General features: G+C 41.9%; 2 protein-coding genes across 2 annotated transcripts; one reads left to right on the top strand and one right to left on the bottom strand.

Moving 5' to 3' along the window:
* Positions 1-1,277: 1,277 nt before the first annotated feature.
* LOC109468231 lies at positions 1,278-11,436 on the bottom strand. Its single transcript, XM_019766483.1, has 7 exons — positions 11,356-11,436; positions 9,133-9,261; positions 8,012-8,167; positions 5,585-5,749; positions 4,725-4,865; positions 3,052-3,196; positions 1,278-1,420 (listed from the first exon to the last, which is right to left on the bottom strand). The coding sequence occupies exons 2-7, from the start codon at positions 9,253-9,255 to the stop codon at positions 1,281-1,283; spliced, it is 870 nt and encodes a 289-aa protein (XP_019622042.1). The 5' UTR covers positions 9,256-9,261; positions 11,356-11,436; the 3' UTR covers positions 1,278-1,280.
* A 7,046-nt stretch (positions 11,437-18,482) lies between these two features.
* On the top strand, positions 18,483-23,420 carry LOC109468225 (microfibril-associated glycoprotein 4-like). The gene is made up of 5 exons (XM_019766479.1): positions 18,483-18,988; positions 20,297-20,447; positions 21,470-21,577; positions 21,781-21,997; positions 23,015-23,420. The coding sequence occupies exons 1-5, from the start codon at positions 18,698-18,700 to the stop codon at positions 23,328-23,330; spliced, it is 1,083 nt and encodes a 360-aa protein (XP_019622038.1). The 5' UTR covers positions 18,483-18,697; the 3' UTR covers positions 23,331-23,420.
* Positions 23,421-25,721: the final 2,301 nt, after the last annotated feature.

The following is a 25,721-nucleotide window of genomic DNA, read 5'->3' as shown; positions in this document are numbered from 1 at the left end:
AGGCAAGGTATGCTACATATCTTCAATATCTACAAAGTCTTTCTCCGTCTTAAACATTTGTACACGATCATACAACATTAAAAATAGAACATTTTTTTAAATATTTGACAATTGGCAACGACGTCTCCTCTTTTTCGTTTAGCTTAAAGTTTTGGGGCTTTGTACGTAACATATACAATACTGAACTCGTGTCATGCGTTGGCTTTAAACCTTTGAACAATAACTAGGCAACAGTAAGTATCGTGGACTATGTCGTAATCATTCTGCCCATTCCACTTAATGACATTAAATCTGAATCTAATAACATTAAATGATTATCGACCATCAAGTCTGTCTGTAGTTGCCCCGGTAACCAACAGTGTACCGGGAATATTCACCCTTCTCCCATTCCCAGAATGCATAGCGCCATGGGTATATACACGGTATACAGTTAAAGGGCATAATATTAATGCACTAATAATTGGAATATTTTAATTTTTAAAAATCCAGTGCTTAAAATCAACATCCACTTTTAACATATCTGTGCAATTAGCTCACATTTCACATACATACGGATGGCGCCAAAACAGCCCACACCAGAAGTGCTCAGTTTGTGGTGCCACCACAAACTATTAGAATGCTAACAAACATGTCTGACAGCTATGTTTTCAGATTTTAAATTTTAAACACACTCGTAAGGCGTCATAGTTTGACATCCCCACATCTTAAATGACACATGGAGTAGTGACAATGACAAGAAATTTTTTTTAATACTTTATAAATATTCAAACTTTACAAATTCGTTCGATTTTCTATCGATAAAAGTTTGGTATCTGCTCTTGCGTCTACCTTTAAAGAACCCACCACACTTGGAGTAGGGGCCCTTCCCGATGTGAGTGGTTCAAGCCTACAGTACGTACCATCTTAGAAAGGTTACAGTCACCTGTTAGTGCTACGTCAATTCTTGTGTGGTAAATCTCAATAAATAAATAAATAAATAAATGATTGAATTAATAAATTCCATGCTATTTGATTGCCACCCCAGACTAGGACCACACTAGGACCCCGTTCAGACTAGACTTATATTAAGCGGTTTAAAACCGGTTTTAATTAGCCTAGTGTGAACGCAAAGCAACCTGTTTTTTAAGGGTTTAAATCAGATTTTCAAAGACCACCTCGGGAGGTGGTGTTTGAGGGTTTTCTTTCACCGAAAAACCTGGTCTGAATGCTTTTAGCCGGGTTTCCCACGCTAATTATTTAGTGGTTTCGACCGGTTTTTAAAAGTCTAGTCTGAACGGGGTCTAAATGATTGACATCCTCTTGCCGGCTAGCCAGGCCCTGGTTGACTCGGTGGCCTGCTCGATGGGTGGCAGGTCCGGGTTCGACCCGCGCTTTTTCCGCACCAGGTTGTCCGGTATACTGGCTCTCCGGTAGTACGTAGCTACAGGGAGGACAACGGAAATATTTCGTATTAGCATCCTTCGCAGACTTGTCGGGCCTCGGCGTTATTACCTCCATGAAAAATGGACGTATTTTTTTGGCGTGTGTGTGTGTGTGTGTGTGTGTGTGTGTGTGTGTGTGTGTGTGTGCGTGTGTGTTTCCGCACATTTGTAGTCAGCATAACTTCAGAACGCCTTTATGGATTGTGATGATATTTGGTATGCTGGGAGGTCTTAGGAAGCCAAAGGCCTCCTGATGGCTGACCATGGTACTGCAGCAGAACTTTTTTTCGCAAGGCAGGGAAAATAGATGTGCGGGTATGCAACAAAACACCAGCATACGCGTCGAGTCAGCGCGCCTGATTAATGAGGTTCTCCCTCTGGAATAGGCTACATGCACACTTTTATTACAGCCTGACCTATTTCAGGCCAAAGGTTTGAAAACAAAAACCCGTGTTATATTGTTCTGTACTGTAGTGTACTGTGTGAAAACATTTACAAATTCATACATTTCATGGAGGTATGAGATCTTCGAATTTTCCGATATTACTCCGAATTCGAGTAATATGTCGCGGAGGGACGATGTTGCTGCCGAGAGAGTTTTTGCCGTGAAGAGAAGGTTGGAGCGTGAAACCTTCTCTCCACGGCAAAAACTCCCCCGGCGGCATATCGAAACAGGAAGGCACAACCGTACATCTCTGGTGCAAAGAATTTGCCAATTTTGTAGCTCAAACAAAGTAGAAAATGAAGTTTTGTCGTTGGTTGTAGTTTATATAGTAATGATAGAAATTATCTTTTTAGATATATTACAAATACATTTCCATACTTCCAATACTTGACTAATATTGACAAAATTATCTTTCTTATGCGCTTTGATCATTCTGTATTAAACAAACATATTTCAAATTATATTTTTAACATCACAAAGAAAAGAGAAGAAGCCGAACCTCTGTATTATTGTAGTTTAGAGCTGTCTGTACTACAAACATGTATATTACCTTTTCATCTGTTCACATATACTTAGCCCGATAGGGAATGAATGTACAATAAAGGTTATTATTATTATTATCTGGATAATAGTTATATCAAGATACTGTAATATGTTAGGAAAAATTCAACAGAATGCAATGAATATTTAGTTAGAATGATCTAACGATGCAGCATGCAATTGGTACACCCTGATCTTGAAATAGCCGTAAGACCACAGCAAGTAGATTTTATAGATGGCATCCTCCGCAGATTCCAAATCTAATGCGAGCGGGCAAAAAAAAAGGCGGGCCGAAAAAAGAGGTTCCTACAATTTCAAATTTTGACTCAATCATTGTACAAATGGTTTTAATTCAATAGGAACATCACATATACACAGTCAGCATCACTGCATCAAAGTAAGAAACAAAACATTAAATCAGAGCCTTTTCTTAAGCTTGTCTCCTCTCTTCATAGTTATCTGCCATGCACCTTCCGGCATGACAAGAGACATCTTAGCCCATTTTTCATTATGTTGATCACTGTCAGAGGCTAGGGCAACAACATTTCGTTTTTTTTTCCACAATCAGGCGAAAATTAATGCGCGCGCTGATGTCATCCATAAAAATGACTTGCTGTGGCCAAAGTAAGAAATGGCCTTCCTTACCTATAAGTGGGTCCATTTTGACGGGTAAGTCGCAGCCCAGTGATGTGGTGGTGTTGCCGGCGTAGGCAGACTGCAGGAACGGCGCCAGGTGCCCCTTACTGAAGTTCCTGTTCTTGTAGTTCGGTTCGCCAACTGGGACCGTCACCTGGGTTTGCACATATAGACAGCAAATTTAAAGCACAGAGAAGTCCAGAAAATGAATAACGGGAAGTATTTGCGTATATTAATGATATAGATAGTTGATTTTTCGTTAATCGAAACAACCCGGCCGGGGCCCGGTTTGGAAATGTGACCTCAGCATAACGACAGCCGAACTCGCTGCCGACCTATTCCCAACCATGGTTGTGGGGAGGTCGGCAGTGTTCGGGAGGCCACATTCGGCTATATAGCCGAATGGTTGGGAATAGGTCGGCAGCAAGTTCGGCTGTCGTTATGCTGAGGTCACATTTCCAAACCGGGGCTCGGCCAGGCTGTTTCGATTAACAAAAAATCAACTAGTTTTATCATTAATATAAGCAAATACCTCCCGTTATTAATTTTCTGAACTTTTTTGTGCTTTGTTGTCTTTTATATCATACTTTTCGCTCTATATATAAGACTACCCGGCCAGGCCCCGGTTTGGAAATTTGACCTCAGCATTAGCGATGACAATCTTGCAACCAGTTCTCGAGTTATCCTCCGTCTAATACATTTCAAACAAACGCTACCTGCAATTCTAGAACAACCTGCTAGGTGGCCCTAACGCATGTCCCTTCTTCCCACAGCACAAGAGATTTCTACCATTAAAATTCATGGCCAGTATGTCCAGATCACGAGGAATCAAAAGTGGAAGTTCCGCTGCAGTACCATAACAAGCTGATGGGAACCTGACACCTACATATTTTGAGGTATCATCAGCACCTACTATGACAATTCATTTTATCTTTTTTTTTTTTAGTTATCGTGCTACACACATGCATACATACAAGAACACTGATTTGATTATATGGATGACATCCTCTGGGAACCCCAAAACTGATGCGCGCGTGCGAATGAAAAAAAAAGTTTGGCAAAAAAAGTTGCTGTCATCATGAAATCTACGTGGTCATGAAGGTTGAATAATTGACACAGAGTATTGTATTACGAATAATCTCTCTACTCTTCAAGTTCATTTCTTTACATTTTTGTCTTTTTCATTTGATTTTGGCATTCTACGACATTGGTATCGTTTTCCGATATTTTTCTTGCAACTTATGGTAGATATTTTCCAACTGTTTTGTACGATTTACAGTTTGATTGAAAACATTTTTTTTGGAAAACGACCGAAAATTTATGCGCGCGTGGATGTCATCCATGTAATCAAATCAACATGGCCTAATATAGCCTGGTATCCAGTCTAATCGTGGTCGGGGCCACAAGAGCTCTGTCCCCCCCGCCTCACATAGGTTTCCCGGTGTGTATTTCACGAGAGATTGATTAGCGTGTTGGGGGAAACCAAATCCCACCCCAAAGCATACTGTCTCTTATTAGCGTAACATTCCTACCGGGACGGTCTGTTGCACTGGGCGGGGGAAGCTATTAGAGCCCCCGAAGACACAACGTTAACCTGCCTGAACACCCCAATACCCCCAATCACGTAAGACTGGATACCAGGCTAGGCCTAATGAGACCTTATGCGGAAATAACCAACCGACCTTATAGACCCGGACGCACATGTTGTACTTGCCGCCGCCCTCACACGAGCTGTAGATGACCTTGCGGCTGAAGGTTGCCGGGATGGGGTAGTTCCCCTTCCGCGAGATCCTGCTCACGTCCCGCGGTCGGACCACCAGTTTCTACAAACAGCATAAAGTCAGTGTACTTCAGGGCTGTTTTATTGTAGAAGATAAATCTGATGTAACAGGCTCAATTTTTTAATATCTATAAAACGTACTTTCTTATATCTATCTATCTATACATATATATATATATATATTTATATATAGAGAGAGGCAGTTACCATTATGGAATTATAACATTTTCTCATTAATTATGTAAATTAAGTGTTAATTTACATAATCATTGTCTGCCTGTGTTTCTCTTGATCTAAAGAGAAAAGCGTCACTTAAGCGTCACTTAAGCTACCTACATACCAACAATTACGACGATCTGTCAACCGGTTCTTGAGTTATCTTCTTTTGAATATTTTTAAAGAAACGCCCCTGCAGTTCTAGAGCAAGCCGCTAGGGGTCCCAAACCTACGTCACGTCTTCCCCAGCACAAGAGCTACCTACCAACCAAATTTCGTCACCCTAGCACGTCCAGATCAGATCAAAACCGGAAGTTCCGCTGCAGTACCACAACAAGCCGCCAGGGGGCCCAAAATCTAATAATTTCTAGGTCTCATCAAGACCTACGGTGACCTACCCACCTATCAAGTATGAAGACAATTTATTTAAGCTTTCTCGAGTTATCGTGTTTACAGACGGACAAACACACAGACACTCACACGAACGCCTCTGAAAACATAACCTTCTTGACGAAGGTAATAAAACGGCTTAAGACTTTCACTGACCTGTTCGTAGTCCAGTCCGCAGCTGTTTCCGGCGTCGAACAGGTCCAGAGCGATCCGGCTGCCCATCCAGACGAAGAAGCCCTCGTTACAGCCGTTATTGTGCAGCAGGAAGGCCAGACGGGCCAAGTTCGACCGCACGCTCTTCGGCTGGGCGCCTCGCTTCCCCTACAGATACGGACACGCAAGGTTCAATAGTGACGCTGGCAAAATGAGCTGCACAATTTTCGAAATATTTGTAGACATTATGGTGAATGAGAAAAGGACACAGTTACCAACTCACAATACCTAAATATTTTATGGCAAAATTTAAAAAAAAGTGATGCCAGGCCATGCAATTTTTCCTTTTAGTGAAGAGTTACTTTGAATTGTCTCGAATAGGATTCAACCAAGGAGTTTAACCTCCTTGATTCAACCAATTGTGTTTACGGCCCAATTCGGCTCAATGCGAATAGCTTCGTCATGTCTTATTATTAATATTCGTGACCCAGCGTTGGTTTCCCGCAAATTCTGCCATTTCTTCCGAGGCTGTGGCGAATAACAATGTCTGCTGTTTTTCTCGTCCTTCGCCGTCTTTCACGATGCCACCGAGAGAAGGAACCCAGTGGACTGAAGAAATTCCGGTATTCATCTGTATCTACCAGGAACGAGAACGGTGTCAAGAAACCGCAAGGTATTTGAGGAAATGGCCACCGAGCTCGCCAAGCTAGCCGAATTAAACGGCTCAGTGTGTACGCAACCAAATTGAATTGAATTGACTCGTTTCGAATTGACTCGAAATGCAAGTGGCTAGTGTGAACCGGGCCTTTGTTTCCGGATCGAAGCCCGATCAAAGCTAGTCAGTCCGACTTGGATCCGGTGGATCAAAGCGAATTGATTCGGCTATAGCTAGATCCGGACAATTCTATCCCAGAAAAGGACCTTTGATACACACTGCTTATTATAATTATTGTAATGTTTTATGGGGTCTTACTGACAGAGTTTGTAATAGTCTTATCTGTTACGGTAAAAATTGCATGTCCCGGCATCACTTCTTGTTTCATTTGGACAGTATTTCATCGTGATATTTGCTGCTTTCATTCATTCATATAACACGTTATATGGTAATGTTTTAGACACAAAAGAAAAAAAAAAACAACCACTGAACCACCGATCGAAACAAGAATTCAGACATCTCAGACCTGCATGAAATATTTAGGTATTGTGAGTTGGTAACTGTGCCCTTTTCTCATTCACCATAATGTCTACAAAATCTTTCTTTCAAAGGAAACAACACCAGCTGTCATCTGTCAAGGAGGTCATGTAACGAAAAACACGTGAAAATAGCGAGCGCTAACAAACGTAGATGCGGTGTCTCTCTCCCTCTGGGGTAGACTGAACCCAACCATAATATCCTACCTAACCTAATACGGACAATGTGAACAACACTCGCTCACACACAGGCACACACAGACACACAGACACACACACACACACACACACAAACACACACACACACACACAAACAGGCACACATACACACAGGCACACACTAACACATGTCATACCAAAAACAATACCTCCAGTTTTAATGGAGGTAACAACCACTGGTCCACTAAAGCTACAGCATATTAAATTTTATGGATGACATCCTCCGCAGACTCCAAATATAATGTGAGCGGGCGAAAAAAACAAGTCGGGCCGAAAAAACAGGGCTCCTACATTCTCAAATTTTGACTCAATCATTGTACAAATGTTTTTGATTCGGTAAGAACATCATATATACACAGTCAGCATCACATATCACTGCATCAAAGTAAAAAAAAATTGAATCAGAGTCTTTTCTTGTCTCCTGCCTTCATAGTTATCTGCCATTCACGTTCCGGCATGTCAACAGACATATTTATCTATTTTCGGCATGTTGACCACTGTCAAGGGGCAACAAAATTTCGTCTTTTTTCCAAAATTAATGCGCGCCCTGATGCCATCCATAAAAATTACTTGCTGTGGCCGCAAAGCTGGATTCCCCCTCACACAGACGCAATGTCGCATCCCTATCCCTCTTATACAGATACTTTCACGGTCGATGTTCAGGAGAACTTGTACTTCTTGTTCCGCCGCTCAGAACCTTTCAGCGTGCCACTAGGTTCTCTTCCAGTTCTCATCAATACACCGTTAACATACCTGTCTCCAAGTCATTTTACAGCAACAGCTTCTTTCCCCGAACTGCAAAATTACGTAAGTCTCTTCCAAACAGTTGCTTTCCGTCCGACTACAATCCACAAAGCTTCAAAACAAAGGTCCACCGCCATCTCCTGACATAACTACATTATACTCACTTTAGTGCCTCTAGCTCTATGCCTAGAAGTGGTCAAAAATAATTGACCTTGCATTGAGCTGCACCGTTAAAAAGACGTGAACACAGACACAGAGGCGGGGCCTCGCGCTTACGTTCTTGATCTCGAGGACTGTTGGCGGGAAGGTCTGATCGTCCGTTGCGCCCACAGCCAGGTCCACCGTGCAGTCCGTGTTGAGCAGGGAGTGTTCGTAGTTCACCATGATGTTTGTCTCCGGGCTGAGGTGGCTCATCGTCTCGTACAACTTCCACTGCGCAAAAGGAGAAAAAAACTTGTTAATAATAACAATAACAACAACAACAAAAATATTTATAACAAGAATAATAATAAGAACAATAATAATAATAATAATAATAATAATAATAATAATAATAATAATAATAATAATAATAATAATAATAATAATAATAACAATAATAATAATAATAATAATAATAATAATAATAATAATAATAATAATAGTAATAATAATAATAATAATAATAATAATAATAATAATAATAAATTTCCCCTGTAACAACAAAATATTCATTATAAGAAAACAAAATTGCGCAAAAGGGGCAATTATAAATCACTGTTGTAATAGCCAGGTACATAATCGGTACATATCTTTATCTTTCTATTCATCTATTTATTTATCTATTTCAGCTTTATCACAGTAAGGTTCATGTAAAAGGACAATGGGAAACAGAATATTTATTTTGTGTAACAACAAAATATGAATGATAATAAAACAAGACTTAGTGCAGTCAGTAACGGAACGGAACAGTGACGGAAAATAAAAATGGACATAGAGACATATCCTTGTTTGTTGATGCATGTATATACTAGTACCAGGGGGGGGGGTCCACAAGGCTCAAAGGTCCACTTTTTGGTCCACTTTTTATGTAAAGGTCCAAGATTTTTCTTGAAAAGATGGACTGGAATCGTAGAAAAACTGCTCCCTTTGTCATTGAATAAAATTTATCTCTGATTTTTTTCTTTGAAATCCTCTCGAAAACCCACGAAATGCCATTTTAGAAGGTTCATTTTTCAAAATTTTCCGGGGGAGCATGCCCCGGACCCCCTAGGAACCTCGTGCCTTCGGCACTCGCTGGGCCCTCAAGCAGTGGGAAGAACCCCCCCCCCTTCAAAATCCTGGTTACGGGCATGTGGAGGTCACTGACCTCCTTCACGGAGCAACACACTAACTAGCAAACAAACAGATGAGTTCACCTGCATGAAGTTCTCATCCCTCAGCAGGTTCCTCTTGTAGCAGGTGCTCTTTCCGTTCAGCTTCTCCTGCAGCTGTTTACAGGACCGGATCACCATCTTCTCGTTACTGACTTCTGCGTCCATTTTTCTCTATGTCAAGAAAATGGGTGAAACAAACAAAAAAAGCGTCGTTTTTTTTCTAACGGAGTAGTTCAATGCAAGGCCTATGCGACCACTTCTCGGCATTGAACTAGAAAGATGAGAGAAACATGGCTGTCAAGAGATGGCGGTGAACGTTTGATTTGAAAGCCTGTAGATTGTCAGGGAGGGGATTCGAAAGCTTCGCCGTACGGGGAAATAAGCTGTCACTGTAAAAAGATTTCGAACAAGGAATTTGGACGTTATCAGATGTATGTCATGCATCAAAGCCAAGGGTCCTCCCTGCACCTATATAAAGTATATAGGGCGACGGCAATCTCCGTTTTTGTAGCCCTTGTGTCACAAACTGTGGAATCACTGTGGCTACCTTATTCTAGCCAGAGCCTATGAACAATGTGGGGTCGTGTGGCGCAACGGCAGCGTGCGCGACTCGGAATCAAGAATTCCTGGGTTCGAGTCCTGGCATGCCACTGATCTTGTGTCCTTGGGAAAGGCACTTTACACGACTTTCCTCACTTCGCTCAGGTGAAAATGAGTATTGTATTGTCCCCTGTGTTGATGACGGCATTAATATAAGTTGAAAAAAACTTGAGTGTGCCGTCACCACGTCTTGTGATTAGATGTTGGAATATAAAAAAATAATTAAAAAAAGCGTCATTCTCAGATGTATGTCATGCATCAAAACCAAAAGTCCTCCCTGCACCTATATAAAGTATATAGTCCGACGGCCATATCTCCCGTTTCTGTAGCCCTTGGGTCACAAAGATGTGGAATCACTAAAAGGGTCCCGTTCCACTCTATGCAGAGCATAGGGATGGTGCCCATCTCCATTTCCCCTGGGTGACACACAGTTGTGCAGGGCACTACAGCAGGGGGTGGTCCGCTGGTAGTGCTGTGTGTTTGACCTTCCCACACTATTTCTCCTATGTGCTGAGAGCTAAGCAGAGAAAGAAATGTGTAAAGGCTTTGGTATGACCCGGCCGGGGGTTGAACTCACGACCTCCCGGTTACAAAGCGAGCACTCTACCAATTGAGCTACAAATGTATATTGCACCGGCGCTATGAAAAAGCGTTGAATTTAGTGTAACGGAAATGATCGTCACAGTATATACTATATATAGGCGGAGCTTTGACTTTGATGCATGACATACATCTGAGAACGACGCTTTTATACACACAACACAAACTTGGGCTGTAGTTATCATAGATATGCAGTTCCAACAACAGATATTTAGAGTGATTACCCGATGCGTCGATGAAGGTTAGACATCCAGGTAATACGATACGCCAAAAAGCAGTTACTCAAGCAACTGGATATGATTTTGAAAGCGTCAGACGTTTCAGCTAGTATCCACTAGCTTTCGTCAGTGACTGAGAGACCAGAGGGGAAATGCAGGTTTATAAGCACAAACTATCGATTGATATGCAAACAAAGTGAAGACAATTTTTGGAAGTCGAAAAGGGAACAAAAGTTTTTACCCGATGTCTTTTTCGTGACAAAGCAACTATACGTGGCGCCAAAAGAGACCTACGGTGCTTCCAGATATATTTTCTGGTCCAGACCAGCCTCACTAACCTCCACTGTACCTACAGGATCATACACACAACCCTCAACCATGGGTTTTGGTTATCCCAGAGATACAGGTCGTGGGGTCATGTGGCGTAGCGATAGCGTCTTCGGCTCGGAACCAAGAGGTCCGGGGTACGAACTCCACCTTGTCACCGATCTTGTGCCTTTGCGAAAGACACTTTACACGATTTTCCTCACTTCACTCAGTCGTAAATGAGTGTACACAAAAAATGAGTACCTACAAACATGTACACAAAAAATGAGTACCTAGCTTCGGCTAGGGACGTCCCTCGGATAGAACGTTAAATGGATGTCCTGTGTTTGGGGAGAGCCACACCCTACGCACGTTAAAGAACCCACTACACCTTTCGAAAAAGAGTAGGGGCATGCCCCGGTGTGCGATGGTACAAATTCTTATTTGATTATCCAGCACTAATGGAGATACTGAACAAACAAACAAACAAACAAACAAACAAACAGGTATGTCTCTAACAAGAATTATGTAGAATGGTTACCTGGTGAGTGACAAAGCAATGAGATGTGGCACAAGAAGTGATCGGTGGTCCTGCCAGTAGTGTGTGACTGTTATGAATGAAACAGTGTATCTGGGGATGATTACAACAGAGTGGACAATTTTGTATACGGTAATTGACCTGACATTTTGCGTTCATTATACATTGACGTAAGAAACATACCAAAACGATTATAGGGGCCTGAATTAGGGCAATGAAATCGGTCAGGGATATCGGGTAAAACCAAATAATGTGCATGGAATTTCAAAGATTTGGACTCCACCTTGTTTGGAATAAATTGGTTCGTAAACTATCAAATAGAACAAAAAAGGAAATTAATTTTTCTCTTTTCTCCCCTTTCACACACAACTTGAGCACCACCAATCCGCATTTAAATATTTGTCCTCAAGTAACCGAGACAGAAATAGGATAAATTGTTACTTCCTTTTCCTGTACTTATTTGATTTGATTTGATTTATTGAAAAAAATTGCAACAGTACAATACACGTGGGACAAAGGCAGCTGTTGCTGGTGTTGTGTCCCACACATGGAAACAAATACAGTACAGACAATACTCATTTTAACTTGAGTTTAGTGGGGAAAGTCGTGTAAAGTACCTTTCCCAAGGGCACAAGATCGGTGGCATGTCAGGACTCGAACCCGGGACCTCTTGGTTCCGAGTCGAGCATGCTGCCGTTGCGCCACACAACCCCACATTGCTGTTGATATATTAATCCATAAACATTTTATAAAAAACAACAACATTTGTATAGTTTCTTTCTCTCATCGACATTTTTATCTTGTCTTCGTGGGAATTTTCTACAAAGCGTCATTTTCTTTTTAATGTCATTTTCCAGTACAAAAGATAAAAAGATACATGCACACAATATTTTTCTCAATATATTAATCATAACCTCACGTTCCAGAAACCTGGTAACAATGAGTTTGCGCCCACACAGTTGACGTGTATTTTCTAACAGCTATAATCAAAGTCTTTGAAGTCGGTTGCTACGCAATAAGAACTCGTGCACAACTATCTTTTTAAAAGTTAATAGGTACGTGCGCCAGTCGTTGATGATATACCATGTACTTTATCTGGGTATCAAAACATATCATCATGATCAGAGCATCGTCACTGCCTAGATGTACCTTTGAGGTCACATTGAGAGCATCGTGGAAAACAAATTTCAATGTCACTTGGAAGCATACAATACACCAGCAGCTATGGTTTCGATTATTATGATTTTTCGTAATTTGCTGCTCAGACATTTCAAAGGGCCAATTTTAGCATAATCCGAACACATTTTATGAAAAAAAGTTTTGCTATAGCCAGGGTGTCTTGTCACTTCGCAAAGAAGGTCAATGACCTCCGACGGAGTATTGTGGTTAGGCCACAGCAAGTAATTCTTATGGCTGACATCAGCGCGCGCATTGATTTTCGCCTGATTTTGAAAAAAAAAATACTTGTTGTCCTCTGACAATGGTCAGCATGCTGAAAATGGGCAAACATGTCTGTTGCCATACCGGAATGTAGATGGCAGATAACTATGAAGAGAGGAGAAAATACTATGCTCTGATTTATTGTTTTTATTGTTTTGTCTTTTACTTTGATGCAGTGATGTATTTATATTTCAGTCCATACCATGGTATGGATGAAATATATTGTGTTTCCTCATGTTTCTCCTCCTCCTTCTCCTCCTTCTCCTGCCAAACAGTCAGAGGGATTCAACTCCGCCATCATTCAACCAAATGACTAAAAATTTGGCATGGAGGTAGAGTGAGGAAATACCCCCAGACGTTTTTTTTATTTTTTTAAAACATGCATTTGAAAAATTTTATGAAGGTTTTTTGGGGCATTTTTCGACAAAAATTGGATTTTTGGATCCTGAGCCCTGGTATTACAACCAAATGATATGACATTCGGTATAAGGGTACCTTGAACGTGTGTCTACAGAATAGCAGTCACATATTTGGCATACATCACTTCCAAATAACTCATTTGGGGGACTTTAATGGCTATTTTCAGCAAAAAAAGGGCCAGAAGTGCTATACCCGTTCCATGTTCTATCTAAAGAATGGCCGGTTCCATCCATGGAACACGTGTTCCATTGCGGGTTACCTGAGGTCACATTGCACCTAAGTGGTGCGTAATGACCCACACATTCAATTTTATGTGCCTAAGACCTTCAAAATGTATCAAATCTCATCATTGTTAGTATTTGCATACCTGTAATAAAATTAGTAAAGCTTTCGAGATTCAAAGTACTTGTTGTTGCATCTTTGTTCTCATATAGCTACTATTTAATTCATTTATTTGAGAACCTTTGCCAGTTTTGCACTGGGGTAAGTTTGGAATAGTCCACTTTTGCGTGGGAGGGAGATGGACTGAAATATGCTGTATTTGCTCCCAAGCAAATGTCGGCCCCCTCTTGCGGTGCAGTCGGTATTCGGATGTTGTCCTCTAAAAATTTCAGGTAGGCACGGGGACGTGTCGTCTCAGTCGCAGCTAGGTACTCCTTGTAGGCGGCCTCCCGTTGCACTGGGGAGTCCCTGATCAGCCTCCCGACTTTTAGCATTGCCCTGGATACTAAACGAAGCCATGCAGGCCGAGAGATACTAATCCCTAAGCAGATTCTGTGGGGCAAGGTGACTTGGCGGCTAACATAAAGTTCCCTTGCCCCACCGAATCTGCTTGGAGATTAGAGAGATACTAAACTATTTGGAACATACATACTTTTGTAAGGCCTAAACTTTATAGTCTCCACCAGACTCCTTTGTAGGCTGAATAGATAGTAGAAATCGGCTGCGGGGGAAGTCATTGGCCAGAGGAGTTGGCCGGCCATAGAGGGTCCAGCTTGCCTGTGCATGCATGCTAATTTTAAAAAGTTATAGACCAGTTATACATTAACATTGCAGTAATAATAGAAATTGTTGATACTACACTGTACGTATAATTACATTTAATTTGTAACTCTACATGCTATTATTCTTAACAGGGTACCGGTGTCCTATGTGTCATCATTAATTGTGCTTCGTATATGGCATTTTGAACTTCAATGCTATGTTCAATGTCACCCTTGCTCCGCATTACAATACTAGTACCAAACGCCAAAAGTCGTTTACACGTTGACAGGTTTGTTTACTTCTGTGTACTTTTACGGGCGATGATAGCTGCGTTAGCTGTACTGAAAAGGATCTTATCATCCACGGATGACGAATTGCGCAGAAAAAACTCCAGGACTTTCGACCTCATCTTGGGGTGTGCGTATACATTCGACGTTTGCGTCAGCCAGTACGTCGAGAAGCAGTCTCCCCGCCTCCGAATGCTCCTTGAAGCACTCCGCCATGTTGACGTACTGCTCCTGCTCTTTGATGACGTAACTTTTATTATTATTATTATTATTATTATTTTACCACATTTGTGGAAGGATTGACATAACAAGTGACTATCACCTTTTCAAAGATGTCAACCCCGAGACCAGACTGTAAGGTTTGAACCACTCACACCGGGAAGGTCCCCTACTCTTTTCGGTAAGTGCGGTGGGTTCTTTAACGTGCGTGGGGTGTGGCTCTCCCAAACACGGGACCTCCATTTAACGTCCTATCCGAGGGACGTCCCTAGCCGAAGCTAAGTACTCATTTTCACCTGAGTGAAGTGAGGAAAGAAGTCGTGTAAAGTACCTTTCCCAAGGGTACAACGTCGGGGCGCATGTTCGGACTTGTTCGGGTACGACCCGGAATCGAACCCGGTTCTCCCCGTTTCATAGTCCAGTGATGTACCACTACACCACACGACGCCACTGATGACGTAACTGATGTCGAAGGAATCGAGCGAACGTGTGACATCACCAGAAGAGCGAATTGACGTCGTCAGACGATTGTTTCCATGTGGAAACCACTTCCATGTTTCATGCTGCAGTTTTCCCGTGCCTCTTTTGTCTGAAAATATACAAATGTGCATAGTTCGCAGAACTGTTAACAAGCAGATCTTGAACATTTAATCAATGATTGGAACTTCCAATCATTGCTTGAATGTTCTAGATAATTAAGAAGTGTTAGTTTGTTCCGGGACCCCCCCCCCCCAACTGTATCGTTATAAGTTTATTCTCTACTAGACTAAATGTAACGACGCTAGTTTAAAAACAGTAAACATAAGCCAGAATTGTCAACGTATACGTAGAGTTCATTTAACCGCGCCGTTATGGAAATTAATCTTCCAGGGGACTAACCCTGATTATATCCTGATTTTCTCAGAATAACTTTTACGCCAGGTTCACATTAATAAAATCCCATCGTGTTACTTGTTTATGTATTGTTTATTTCAGGCTCAATGGCCCATAGCACAGACAGACAACATTACACAAACACATCTAAAAATAAAACATCCTAAGTGTAAGATGTAAAATTCAACGATACGCTCAATCCAGGCATATCTGGCTCTAACCAAGCCTTAAATTTGTAAGATTTTTCCCGGTATTTTCTGTTACATATTTTGTAACGTTTGCTGCTTACATGGTATTTAGTTTGGGATTGAAAAAGTTAAGCGAAACAAAATATCAGAAAGAAAATACATAAGCTTAACACTAATTAGATGACAACCTTTACTGTTGAATTTTGCATTTATTGGTAATGATACAGGTCATTACTTAGATAAATGTAGTCAGCTGGTGATAGGTATTATAATAGAAAAAGCTGCAATAAAAGCTGTGGTGATTTTTTTATAGGTATTATAATAGAAAAAGCTGTGGTGATTTTTGTCTTTACATAATAAGTGATAGGAGTATGAAATAATATATTAGTAAGAAATTGTAGATGTCACTGATATGTATGAGTATCTAAAGAATAAACAATGGTGTTCCTCTTACGCAATGTCGTGTCATCTTTGCGTATCAGTGAGTGTTAGTACTGTTACAGCTTTCTCAAACTTTTACATAAATATTGATATCTCATGTTAGTTTACTAATTTGGTTATCTCAGATATCCAAACTGCTTTTTTTTTTAAACGAGACCTTTAATTCACCCTTAAACAAAGAAAAATGGGCATGCCATACTGATTTCCGAAAGCAGTTGCATCAGGTTGGTAGATTATATTACGTGGCCACTTTTGCGGCGAGAACACAATCCCTAATGTGGCAACAGGAGAATCCGATGGACTAAAGAAGCAGTCTAGATAAGGAAATCCACCGCAGTGATGAATAAAGTGAAGTCAGGATATATGATGAGGCGACTGTTAGTTAACTTGAGTAAATGACTAGCCTAGTACCCACTGTGTACTTGTCAACATTTCTGGGATGAGGCTAAGTGAAACATTACAAGCAAATGTTCATCATCTTTTTTTTTCAACAGGTATCGCTCAATGCAAGGCCAGTTATATTTGGCCACTTCTAGGCATAGAGCTAGAGGTACTTCAGGGAGTATAATGTAGCTATGTCAGGAGATGGCGGTGGACCTTTGTTTTGAAGCTTTGTGGATTGTAATCGGACGGAAAGCAGCTGTTTGGAAGAGAGTTCCATAATTTTGCAGTCCGGGGAAAGAAGCTGTTGTTGTAATATGACTTGGAGACAGGTATGTTGACGGTGTATTGATGAGAACTGGAAGAGAAGCTAGTGGCACGCTGAAAGGTTCAGAGTGGCGGAACAAGAAGTGCAAGTTCTCCTGAACATCGACCGTGAAATTATCTGTAGAAGAGGGATAGGGATGCGACATTGCGTCTGTGTGAGAGGGAATCCAGCTTTGCGGCCAGGGAATGGCCGATGGCAACACAGATTCTCCTTTGAATGCGGTCTAAAATATGTAAGCAATCTTTTGAGGCAGCAGCCCAAAGATGCGAGCAATACTCCATGACGGATGGTGGATTTGTACAGATACTTGCTTGTTCTGTTGTACTAATTATCTCATACATAGACTTAAATGCCCTCTCAATCATGTGCAACTTTGTAGCCAAAGGATTATAAAAGTACATTGCCTTTTAGTTAGGTAATTGGTGTTTACTATTGATGATTCTGGTTAGGGCTGGGCAAAGCCCCTAAATATAAGTTGCAGTACTTCTGTCAACCGCAGCGTGTCTCTTTTGAACCGTGCGTGAGGTGACAGCGTCCTACTGACCGGTCCAACAGGTAGTGACCTCGCCTCTCCCGGTTTGCCTGGCACATGTCATTATTATTTAGGTCAATGTACGCAACTGGTGATGTTATAGAAAAAGCTAGGAACGGTGTGGTATTTTTCTGTCTTTACATTATAAATCATGTGAGTATGACATAATCAAAGAAATTGTAGACTTTGACAAATTATATTTCAGTCTTGTTTTAAGTAAACCACTATTGCTAGACCTACGCTATACATTATTACATGTTAGGGCTGGGCAAAGTCCCTAAATATAAATTGCAGTACTTCTGCCAACCGCAGCGTGTCTCTTTTGAACCGTGCGTGAGGTGACAGCGTCCTACTGACCGGTCCAACAGGTAGTGACCTCGCCTCTCCCGGTTTGCCTGGCACATGTCATTATTATTTAGGTCAATGTACGCAACTGGTGATGTTATAGAAAAAGCTAGGAACGGTGTGGTATTTTTCTGTCTTTACATTATAAATCATGTGAGTATGACATAATCAAAGAAATTGTAGACTTTGACAAATTATATTTCAGTCTTGTTTTAAGTAAACCACTATTGCTAGACCTACGCTATACATTATTACATGTTAGGGCTGGGCAAAGTCCCTAAATATAAATTGCAGTACTTCTGCCAACCGCAGCGTGTCTCTTTTGAACCGTGCGTGAGGTGACAGCGTCCTACTGACCGGTCCAACAGGTAGTGACCTCGCCTCTCCCGGTTTGCCTGCAGGCGGTGACAACCCAACCTGAGACACAACAAACGGGGGACAGTCTTAGATGCTGCTTCTTTCATAGTTCCTTCAAGACGTCTTCATTTTCTATACATTCTAGGCAATGGAAAAATACTCTGATTACTTTGCGTTGTTTAAACCGTTAAAAAACCTTCTAGATTGAGAATAGAGTTGACCCTTTATTTTTGACCCTGTCAATATTTCGATGGCCCCCAGGATATGGCACGTCAACACAAAATGGCTTTTCCCACCTGGCTTCTCTTGTTGCTAACGCAGCCGACGCGTTTGGAAGTTGCTGTTCGGCTCTCGGCAATCTTCGGGTAACTTCGGCATCCGCTCGTATAGCTCTGTGGAATGTGGAAAGGGCGTCTTGTGTTAACCGGACTGACCACTTCGTCACCTCACCTGTGGGCAGCCAGGTCATCCAGGTGAGGCTTGGGTTAAAAATTCTCTCAAAAGGTCTTGTCAGACATTTCTTAAGAATTTTCCGCAAGGTTTCTCGAAGATGTCATCCAAGAAGTTGCTTCCAAACAGCGAGGCAGCACCGGAAGGCTCTGTAGGTCGCCATGGAAACCAGCGAACCTTAGGAATCGTCCTGGCGCTGTCAGGACTCGCGGCTGTGGCGAGTGTCGTCACCCTTCTGTTCGTGGGGCGGGAGCTTACGTTCCTACGGGCCCAACAAGAAGCACTACATAGGGATCTCCGAGACCAACAAGAAAAAGACCATGACCAGCTGGTGCTACTGCGCAGCCAGCTTCAGGACCTGATGCAAGGGAAGCATGAGCTGGGAGCTAAGGTAGGGAAGAATCTTTTTTTAGAGAAAATTTAGGTCGTCGCGATCCCTTTGTCTTCTCTATACACACAGTTACCTAACTCTCGAGCGAGAGATACTGAAACGTGTGGGTACTGAAACAAGGTTTTAACTCAATACCAAACTTAAAAGGACACAAGCCATTCGATTAAATCTGTCATTACACCATGCATGGCATGTCTGATATGTGATTTCTACACTTAGTTCGTTAGTTCATCGTAGTTTAGAGCGCTACCGGTCGTTTGAAGTTGGGGCTAGCGCCTAGCGTTCACAAACTGGCCGCCGCCATACCTTCACAATTATGTAATCGTGAAGTTCTTAAAAGAACTAGGTCAACGTTCGGGCGTTCGCGCGTTCGATGCAATTCGATCTCGCTACGTTCTCTCTTTTTTGTATTCAATCGAATGTCTTGTGTCCCTTTAAAAGTTTGGTATTGAGAGTATGTATATATAGGTACGCAGAGAGCACAACGTTTGCGACATGGTGTCATTTTTGAAATCTCCATTTCCTCATGACGTATGACGAAAGGCCAAATTGGTCGTCTGACATTTAGAGAGAGGGGCGTGACGTCAGCGTATAGCCTCAGTACCAGGCTCTGTGGAGGGCGTCTTCATGTTGTCACATGCTGTTGGACTTAATCTCAAAGCAGATCCTGTGGTGGCAAGGCAGTATCCAATTGGCAAAACAGTGTCCAATAGCCACCGAAGTTTTGCTTGGTCGATTGGATACTGGTTTGCTACCGTGGGATCTGTTTGGAGATTAGACGGACTATTGTCCGAGACTAGTGATGTATAAAACAGGGCCCAGAAGGACACGGTAGCCTCAGAAAAAAGCACGTTGTCAGCCAAAACATGACGAGAAGAGACAGGTTTTTTTCTAAGCTGTGTTTTTATCCACTTGATACGAGTAGAAAGTTCGAATCTGCTTCTTTTTTATAACAGTTAATATGATTTGTTGTTAATTTTCCATTTTGCTTTTAGACATTGATATGCAAATTCAGTTCCATTATTGTTTATATCATTTGTCATATTTATTTTGTATGTTTTATGTACTTTATTAGTCTGTTTCCGTTTCTTTTATCATTATTATTTGATTGTACTTAAGTTACCTTTTATTATGTTATGTATGTCACAGGTAGCTTTGAAAAGCGCCAAAATGGCGATATGCTGACCTGTATAAATAAATAAAAAAAAAAGTTATATAAAGAGCAACATTTTATTGAATAAATAAATTTTTGATCCAATCTATTTGCACACATACTTGATAAACGAAAGTTTCTGCCTGGTACACCAGTGTTGCAGTGAGAGGCCGACTCCCTCCCCAGAGGCTGCGACTTCCCCGAGACCCACATCCACTTCCCCTCGTGATGCAGGAACTACAGCAGCCCCGAGACGCACACAAGTCACTGCAGCCACTTCTACAGAGCCAGATGGAGGTGCACAAGGTAAGAATCCCGGCATTTTGTGATCTCTGTTGCATGCCCGTAGCCAGAGGGGGTTCGGGGGTTCGGACCTTTGAGCCCCCCACTAGGCTCAAAGGTCCACTTTTTGGTCCACTTGTTATGTAAAGGTCCACTTTTTGGTCCACATTTTATGTGAAGGTCCCCTTTTTGGTCCACATTTTATGTAAAGGTCCCCTTTTTGGTCCACATTTTATGTAAAGGTACAAGATTTTTCTTGAAAAGATGGACTGGAATCGTAGGAAAACTGCTCCCTTTGTCACTGAATAAAAAATTATCTCTAATTTTTTCTTGGAAATCCTTTCAAAAATGCAGGAAATGCCATTTTAGAAGGTTCAATTTTCAAAATTTTCCGGGGGGCATACCCTAGGAACCTCGCGCTCGAGGTCCCCTCAAGCAGTGGGACCCCCCCCCCTTCAAAATCCTGGCTACTGGCATGTGTTGAATATACCATATTTCACTTGACTTCATGAATTCACCCTGACTTCAAATAAGGCCCAAAATGCTGACTCTCCGAATCTGAATTTATTGCCTGTGCCAATGATAAATAATTCTGTGCCTCCCTATTAGGCCATGTTGATTTGATTATATGGATGACATCCGCGCGCGCATGAATTTTCAGCCGTTTCCCAAAAAAAAAAAATTTCAACCACACTGTAAATCGTACAAAACAGTTTCAAAATGAGCAAAAATATACCATAAGTTACAAAAAAATTAATAAAAACTATACCAATGTCGTAGAATGCCAAAATCAAACGAAAAAAGACGAAATTGTAAAGAAATGAACTTGAAGACTAGATTATTCGCCAAACCATATTCTGTGCCATTTGCTCAACCCTCATGACCACGTAGATTTCATAATGAAAAGAACTTTTTTTTGCAAAACTTTTTTTTATTCGCACGCGCGCATCAGTTTTGGGGCTCCCGGAGGATGTCATCCATATAATCAAATCACCACGGCCTTATGAACCAAACTGTGCCTTTCTCTTATTCCTTTTCCCACCCAGCGTCAGACTGCGCAGAACTCTATGCGGCAGGACAGACTACAAGCGGAGTCTACAACATTAGACTCGGCTCCTCTAATGTAGAGACCTACTGTGACATGGATACCGCAGGTACCGCGTGTGGATCTGTCATTTATGTATATATACTGACGGATCGCTTATTTTAAACGTTTAATTCCTTTCTTTTACTTCAGATATTTAATTAATTTGTGTCTGAGGGTTTTCAGGAGTTGGTGTCGGGTTCATTGTCAAGGTACTGTATATGATTGAAGTAATAATATTATATCGTTTTCCTTGTGGTGCCTTCCACACAGGGGGTGGTTGGACCGTGATCCAACGTCGGCAGGATGGGTCGGTTCCCTTCAACCGGACCTGGGAGGAGTACAAGCACGGGTTTGGGAACAAGAGCGGGGAATACTGGCTTGGGAACGAGAACATCCACCTCCTGACCAATCAGAAGAACTACACCCTCAGGGTGGACCTGCAGGATTGGGGCGGACAGACCCGGTACGCAACGTACTCCAGTTTCAGGTGAGGAATTAATAAACACCTACAGGTAAATTAAAATTATTTGCAACTTAATGTATTTAATTAAATAAAGCTTGCCGTTACATATGCATGTTCTTCATGTGGGCATTTTATTGCGATATAGGCCGTGTCTATACGGAATCACCCAAACCGCGATTCGGGTACTCACATTCCTCACATCTGGTCCACGTGCCACACACACCTGTGAAACCGTGTCCGAACATAATGCGCTTGAGCTACATTTATTGCTGTTTGATGATAAGACGCAAGGCGGCGTGTTATCAATGTCAGAGGTCAACGACCTGCTTGCTGATGCCCCCCTCCCAGCGTATCTCGGCCAAATGCCGACGTGGTCCCGCCAGCTAGAGGCGGTGAAACTCGCCCTAGAACGGACACATTATTTGACCATTACTGCTCTTTAAGTTGCTGCCACGTAAAAGTTGGTATTGCATATAAAAAAAAGAAATATCACTCCGTAATCCATGACCAGGCGAAGTCAAATTGAAATCACATTGCGTTCAGACGCAAATCGCGATGCGGGGAAACCGATTCGAAACCACCTCTAGAAGTGGCTTGGGATCGAGGCGCTTTCAATGTGATTTCGGAGCGTTCACATGGAGCCACTTGAAACCGGCTTCGGGGTAAATCACATGTAAACCGCCTTGGGTGATTCCGTTTAGACACGGCCATAGACAATGTAGCGTATGCTTGTGTGTGTTAGTGTCTGTGCGCCTCTGTATGCGTATGTCGGTGTGTGTATGTGTGTGTCTATGTGTGTTTATGTATGTACGGATATGTGGTTTCTTTTGCGTGTCTATGTACTTGTGTGCTTAATAAATGTGTCTGTTTCTGCAAGTATGACAGTAGGTATGTGTGTAAAAATGTTAATTTATTCGGTCTGTGTGTGTGTGTGTGTGTGTGTGTGTCCATGTGCGAATGTGTGGCCAAAATAGATACGAACGTAATTTATCATTCACAGGATCGAAGTGGGTTTTTTAATAGTTTAATGTCCCCATCCAGGGTGTCCGGTGAGTCGGACCAGTACCGGCTGCGCATTTCCGGGTATTCAGGCACCGCGGGAGACTCCATGAGGTACAACAACGGGATGATGTTCTCCACTGTGGACAGGGACAATGATGCCATCAACAACTACCACTGTTCTCAGCGTAACGGACAAGGCGGCTGGTGGTTTAGGGGCTGTGGCTACTCCTTCCTCAACGGCCGCTACCTGGGCAACTGCGGGAGCTCCTGTCCAGCCGCGAAAGGTGTGGTGTGGTTCCGCTGGAGAGGCTATAGTTACTCCCTGAAGTCTGTAACTATGAAAATCAGGCCATGAACAATTACGCGCATTAATTTTCGTCTGATTTTGGAAAAAAAAGAAATTTTGTTGCCTTCTGACAAGGATCACCATGCCGAAAATGTGCAAAGATGTCTGTTGACAAGCCGGAAGGTGTATGGCAGATAACTATAAAGAGAGGAGACAAGAAAAGGCTCTGATTTAATGTTTTGTTTCTTACTTTGATGCAGTGATATGTGATGTTGGCTGTGTATATGTGATGGTCCCAATGAATCAAAACCTTTTATACAATGATTGAGTCAAAATTTTAAAATGTAGTAACCTTGTTTTTTTCGGCCCACCTTGTTTTTTTTCGCCCGCTCGCATTAGATTTGGAGTCTGTGGAGGATGTCATCCATAAAATTTACTTGCTGTGGCCTAATATATAGATCAAAGGCCCTTAATGGCCTATTTGGCGTCGGGTGACGTAGTGGTAGAGCGTTCGACTATGAAACGGCGAGACCCGGGTTCGATCCCGAGGCGAACATCCCAAAGCGAAGGGTCGAGAAGCCCCACAAGTTTCATCCCGCTCTGTTTGCATTTTCACATCTATTTGAGGAGGAATTTCAGAAACTTAGAAACGGGCGTAAATAAGTCTGTTACCTGTTCCAAAATTTTCACATAAAATCACATAATCATCTAGGACATAGGCAAATGCGAAATTATCTGAAGCACTTTCACATAAAATAACATTCTGACCTGTTATGTGAGAAATGTGATTTAAGCTTAATTTTACATTTAACTCCTTACAGTTAGTTTGCAGGGTAAAACTGTAAAACTTCTTCACATTTTTTCACATTTTGAATTCACATTTTTTGGTGACGTTTTCAGGTTGTGTGATTTCACATATTCGATTCACATTTTTCAAACGGTCACATTGTTTCACATAAAATAACATTTGATGATTCACAGTTTGAAAAAAATTGTGAAACCCAAATTTTGGGTTTACATATTTCTGTTGGGATTCACATTACGTCACACTTTTTCACATTTTTCACATTGCACGAAATTCATGTAATTTTCACATTTATGCACCTGGTAGTGTATGTACCAGTTTCACTCCCCCACCCACCCCCTCCCTACACAACTGAATCATAATCGTTATCTTGTTATCTCTGTGGATTGGCCAAATTCACGCTAAAGGTGTTAAATTTATTATTTTAATGCTCTTACGTCCGGGTTAAAGCCGCATTGGGACCAAGAGCGCACTCCAAGTTTTTTGTGATATAATCATTCTACCCAGGGTTTACTTCTTATACTGATTGATAGCACTTAACGCGCTGTAGACAGGGAAAAGCGGATTATAGAGAGAGAAGAAATGAAATATGCAATGTGATTATCATATCACATCTGTCTAAAGTCAATTTAAGGTATACATGTATTACCAACAACAATCGATACCATGCGAATTTTGAACTTGATTTCTTGATTCTCAATTGAATCAAGTGTCCCTAAACCGCAGGCACTTTGTAGCGCTTTACTCAGAGGCAGTAATACTAATTACCTCCGTGAAAAATGGAGGTATTGTTTTTGGTGCGTCTGTCTGTGTGTGCGTGTGTGTGTGTTTCCGCACATTTGTTGTCAGCATAACTTCATAACGCCTTTATGGATTGTCTTAGTCTTAGGAAGCCGAAGGTCAAGGTCAAATATGGGATTCCTGGTGGCTCACCTTGGTACTGCAGCAGAACTTTTGTATTTTGAGGGAAAACAGATGTGCCGGTGGATGTACCGTGTAAAAACATTTACAAAAACTCATATATTTCATGGAGGTTTGAGATCTCCGAATTCTTGTTTCGTTTCTTAGGGTGGGCTGGGAGGGGAAATATTTATATTGATGAACAGATTTTCACCGTTGCGTGCACCAAAGGAACATCCGATCTCAGAGCACATACAGTTCAGACTAATTGGCCACTAATGCACCGGACGAAAAGCTAGATTTTCCTCGCGCAGCTTTAATACAAGAAAGAAACTCGCTTGGAACACATGTTATGAGAACTGTGTTCAGTCCCCTAGCATAGGACAAGCTTAAAAAATAATATGTGTCCAGAACTGTGTGCGGTCAGACACGGTTCTGGATAGTCCCCTGCGTGTCTCAGAATGTAGATATGCCCCGGGCACGGTTTGGGACACAACAGCAGGTGCAACAAGACAAGTGTTAGTTGCAGTCCAGAGGTTCTCCGACTCAGACGTAGTCCAGCGTACAGTAGCATCTTATCCGTGTGAAGAAAAAACGTAAGTACACATCTGTGTGCAGCATCGTACGGTGGCCCTTAAGTACAAACATGCGTGTCTGCGCGAATACCTTCCACGTCTGCTCGAATACCTTCCACGTCTGCGCGAATACCTTCCACGTCTGCGCGAATACCTTCCACGTCCGCGCGATTACCTTCC

The sequence above is a fragment of the Branchiostoma belcheri genome, unplaced genomic scaffold (genome assembly GCF_001625305.1).
Source record: "Branchiostoma belcheri isolate BF01 breed outbred unplaced genomic scaffold, Haploidv18h27 scaffold196, whole genome shotgun sequence".
Taxonomy (NCBI): Eukaryota; Metazoa; Chordata; class Leptocardii; order Amphioxiformes; family Branchiostomatidae; genus Branchiostoma; species Branchiostoma belcheri.
This window is presented reverse-complemented; position numbering and strand designations above follow the sequence as displayed.

What these genes read in the sequence shown, in the direction of transcription:
- LOC109468231 (XM_019766483.1), bottom strand. Translation starts at nt 9,255, where the DNA reads ATGGACGCAGAAGTCAGTAACGAGAAGATGGTGATCCGGTCCTGTAAA. An exon ending in GGGATGAGAACTTCATGCAG is followed by an intron (nt 8,168 to 9,132) that starts GTGAACTCATCT and finishes CCTTTTGCGCAG; the next exon opens with TGGAAGTTGTACGAGACGAT. An exon ending in CAGTCCTCGAGATCAAGAAC is followed by an intron (nt 5,750 to 8,011) that starts GTAAGCGCGAGG and finishes CCGTATCTGTAG; the next exon opens with GGGAAGCGAGGCGCCCAGCC.
- LOC109468225 (XM_019766479.1), top strand. Translation starts at nt 18,698, where the DNA reads ATGTCATCCAAGAAGTTGCTTCCAAACAGCGAGGCAGCACCGGAAGGC. An exon ending in GCCAGATGGAGGTGCACAAG is followed by an intron (nt 20,448 to 21,469) that starts GTAAGAATCCCG and finishes TTTCCCACCCAG; the next exon opens with CGTCAGACTGCGCAGAACTC. An exon ending in GCAACGTACTCCAGTTTCAG is followed by an intron (nt 21,998 to 23,014) that starts GTGAGGAATTAA and finishes GTCCCCATCCAG; the next exon opens with GGTGTCCGGTGAGTCGGACC.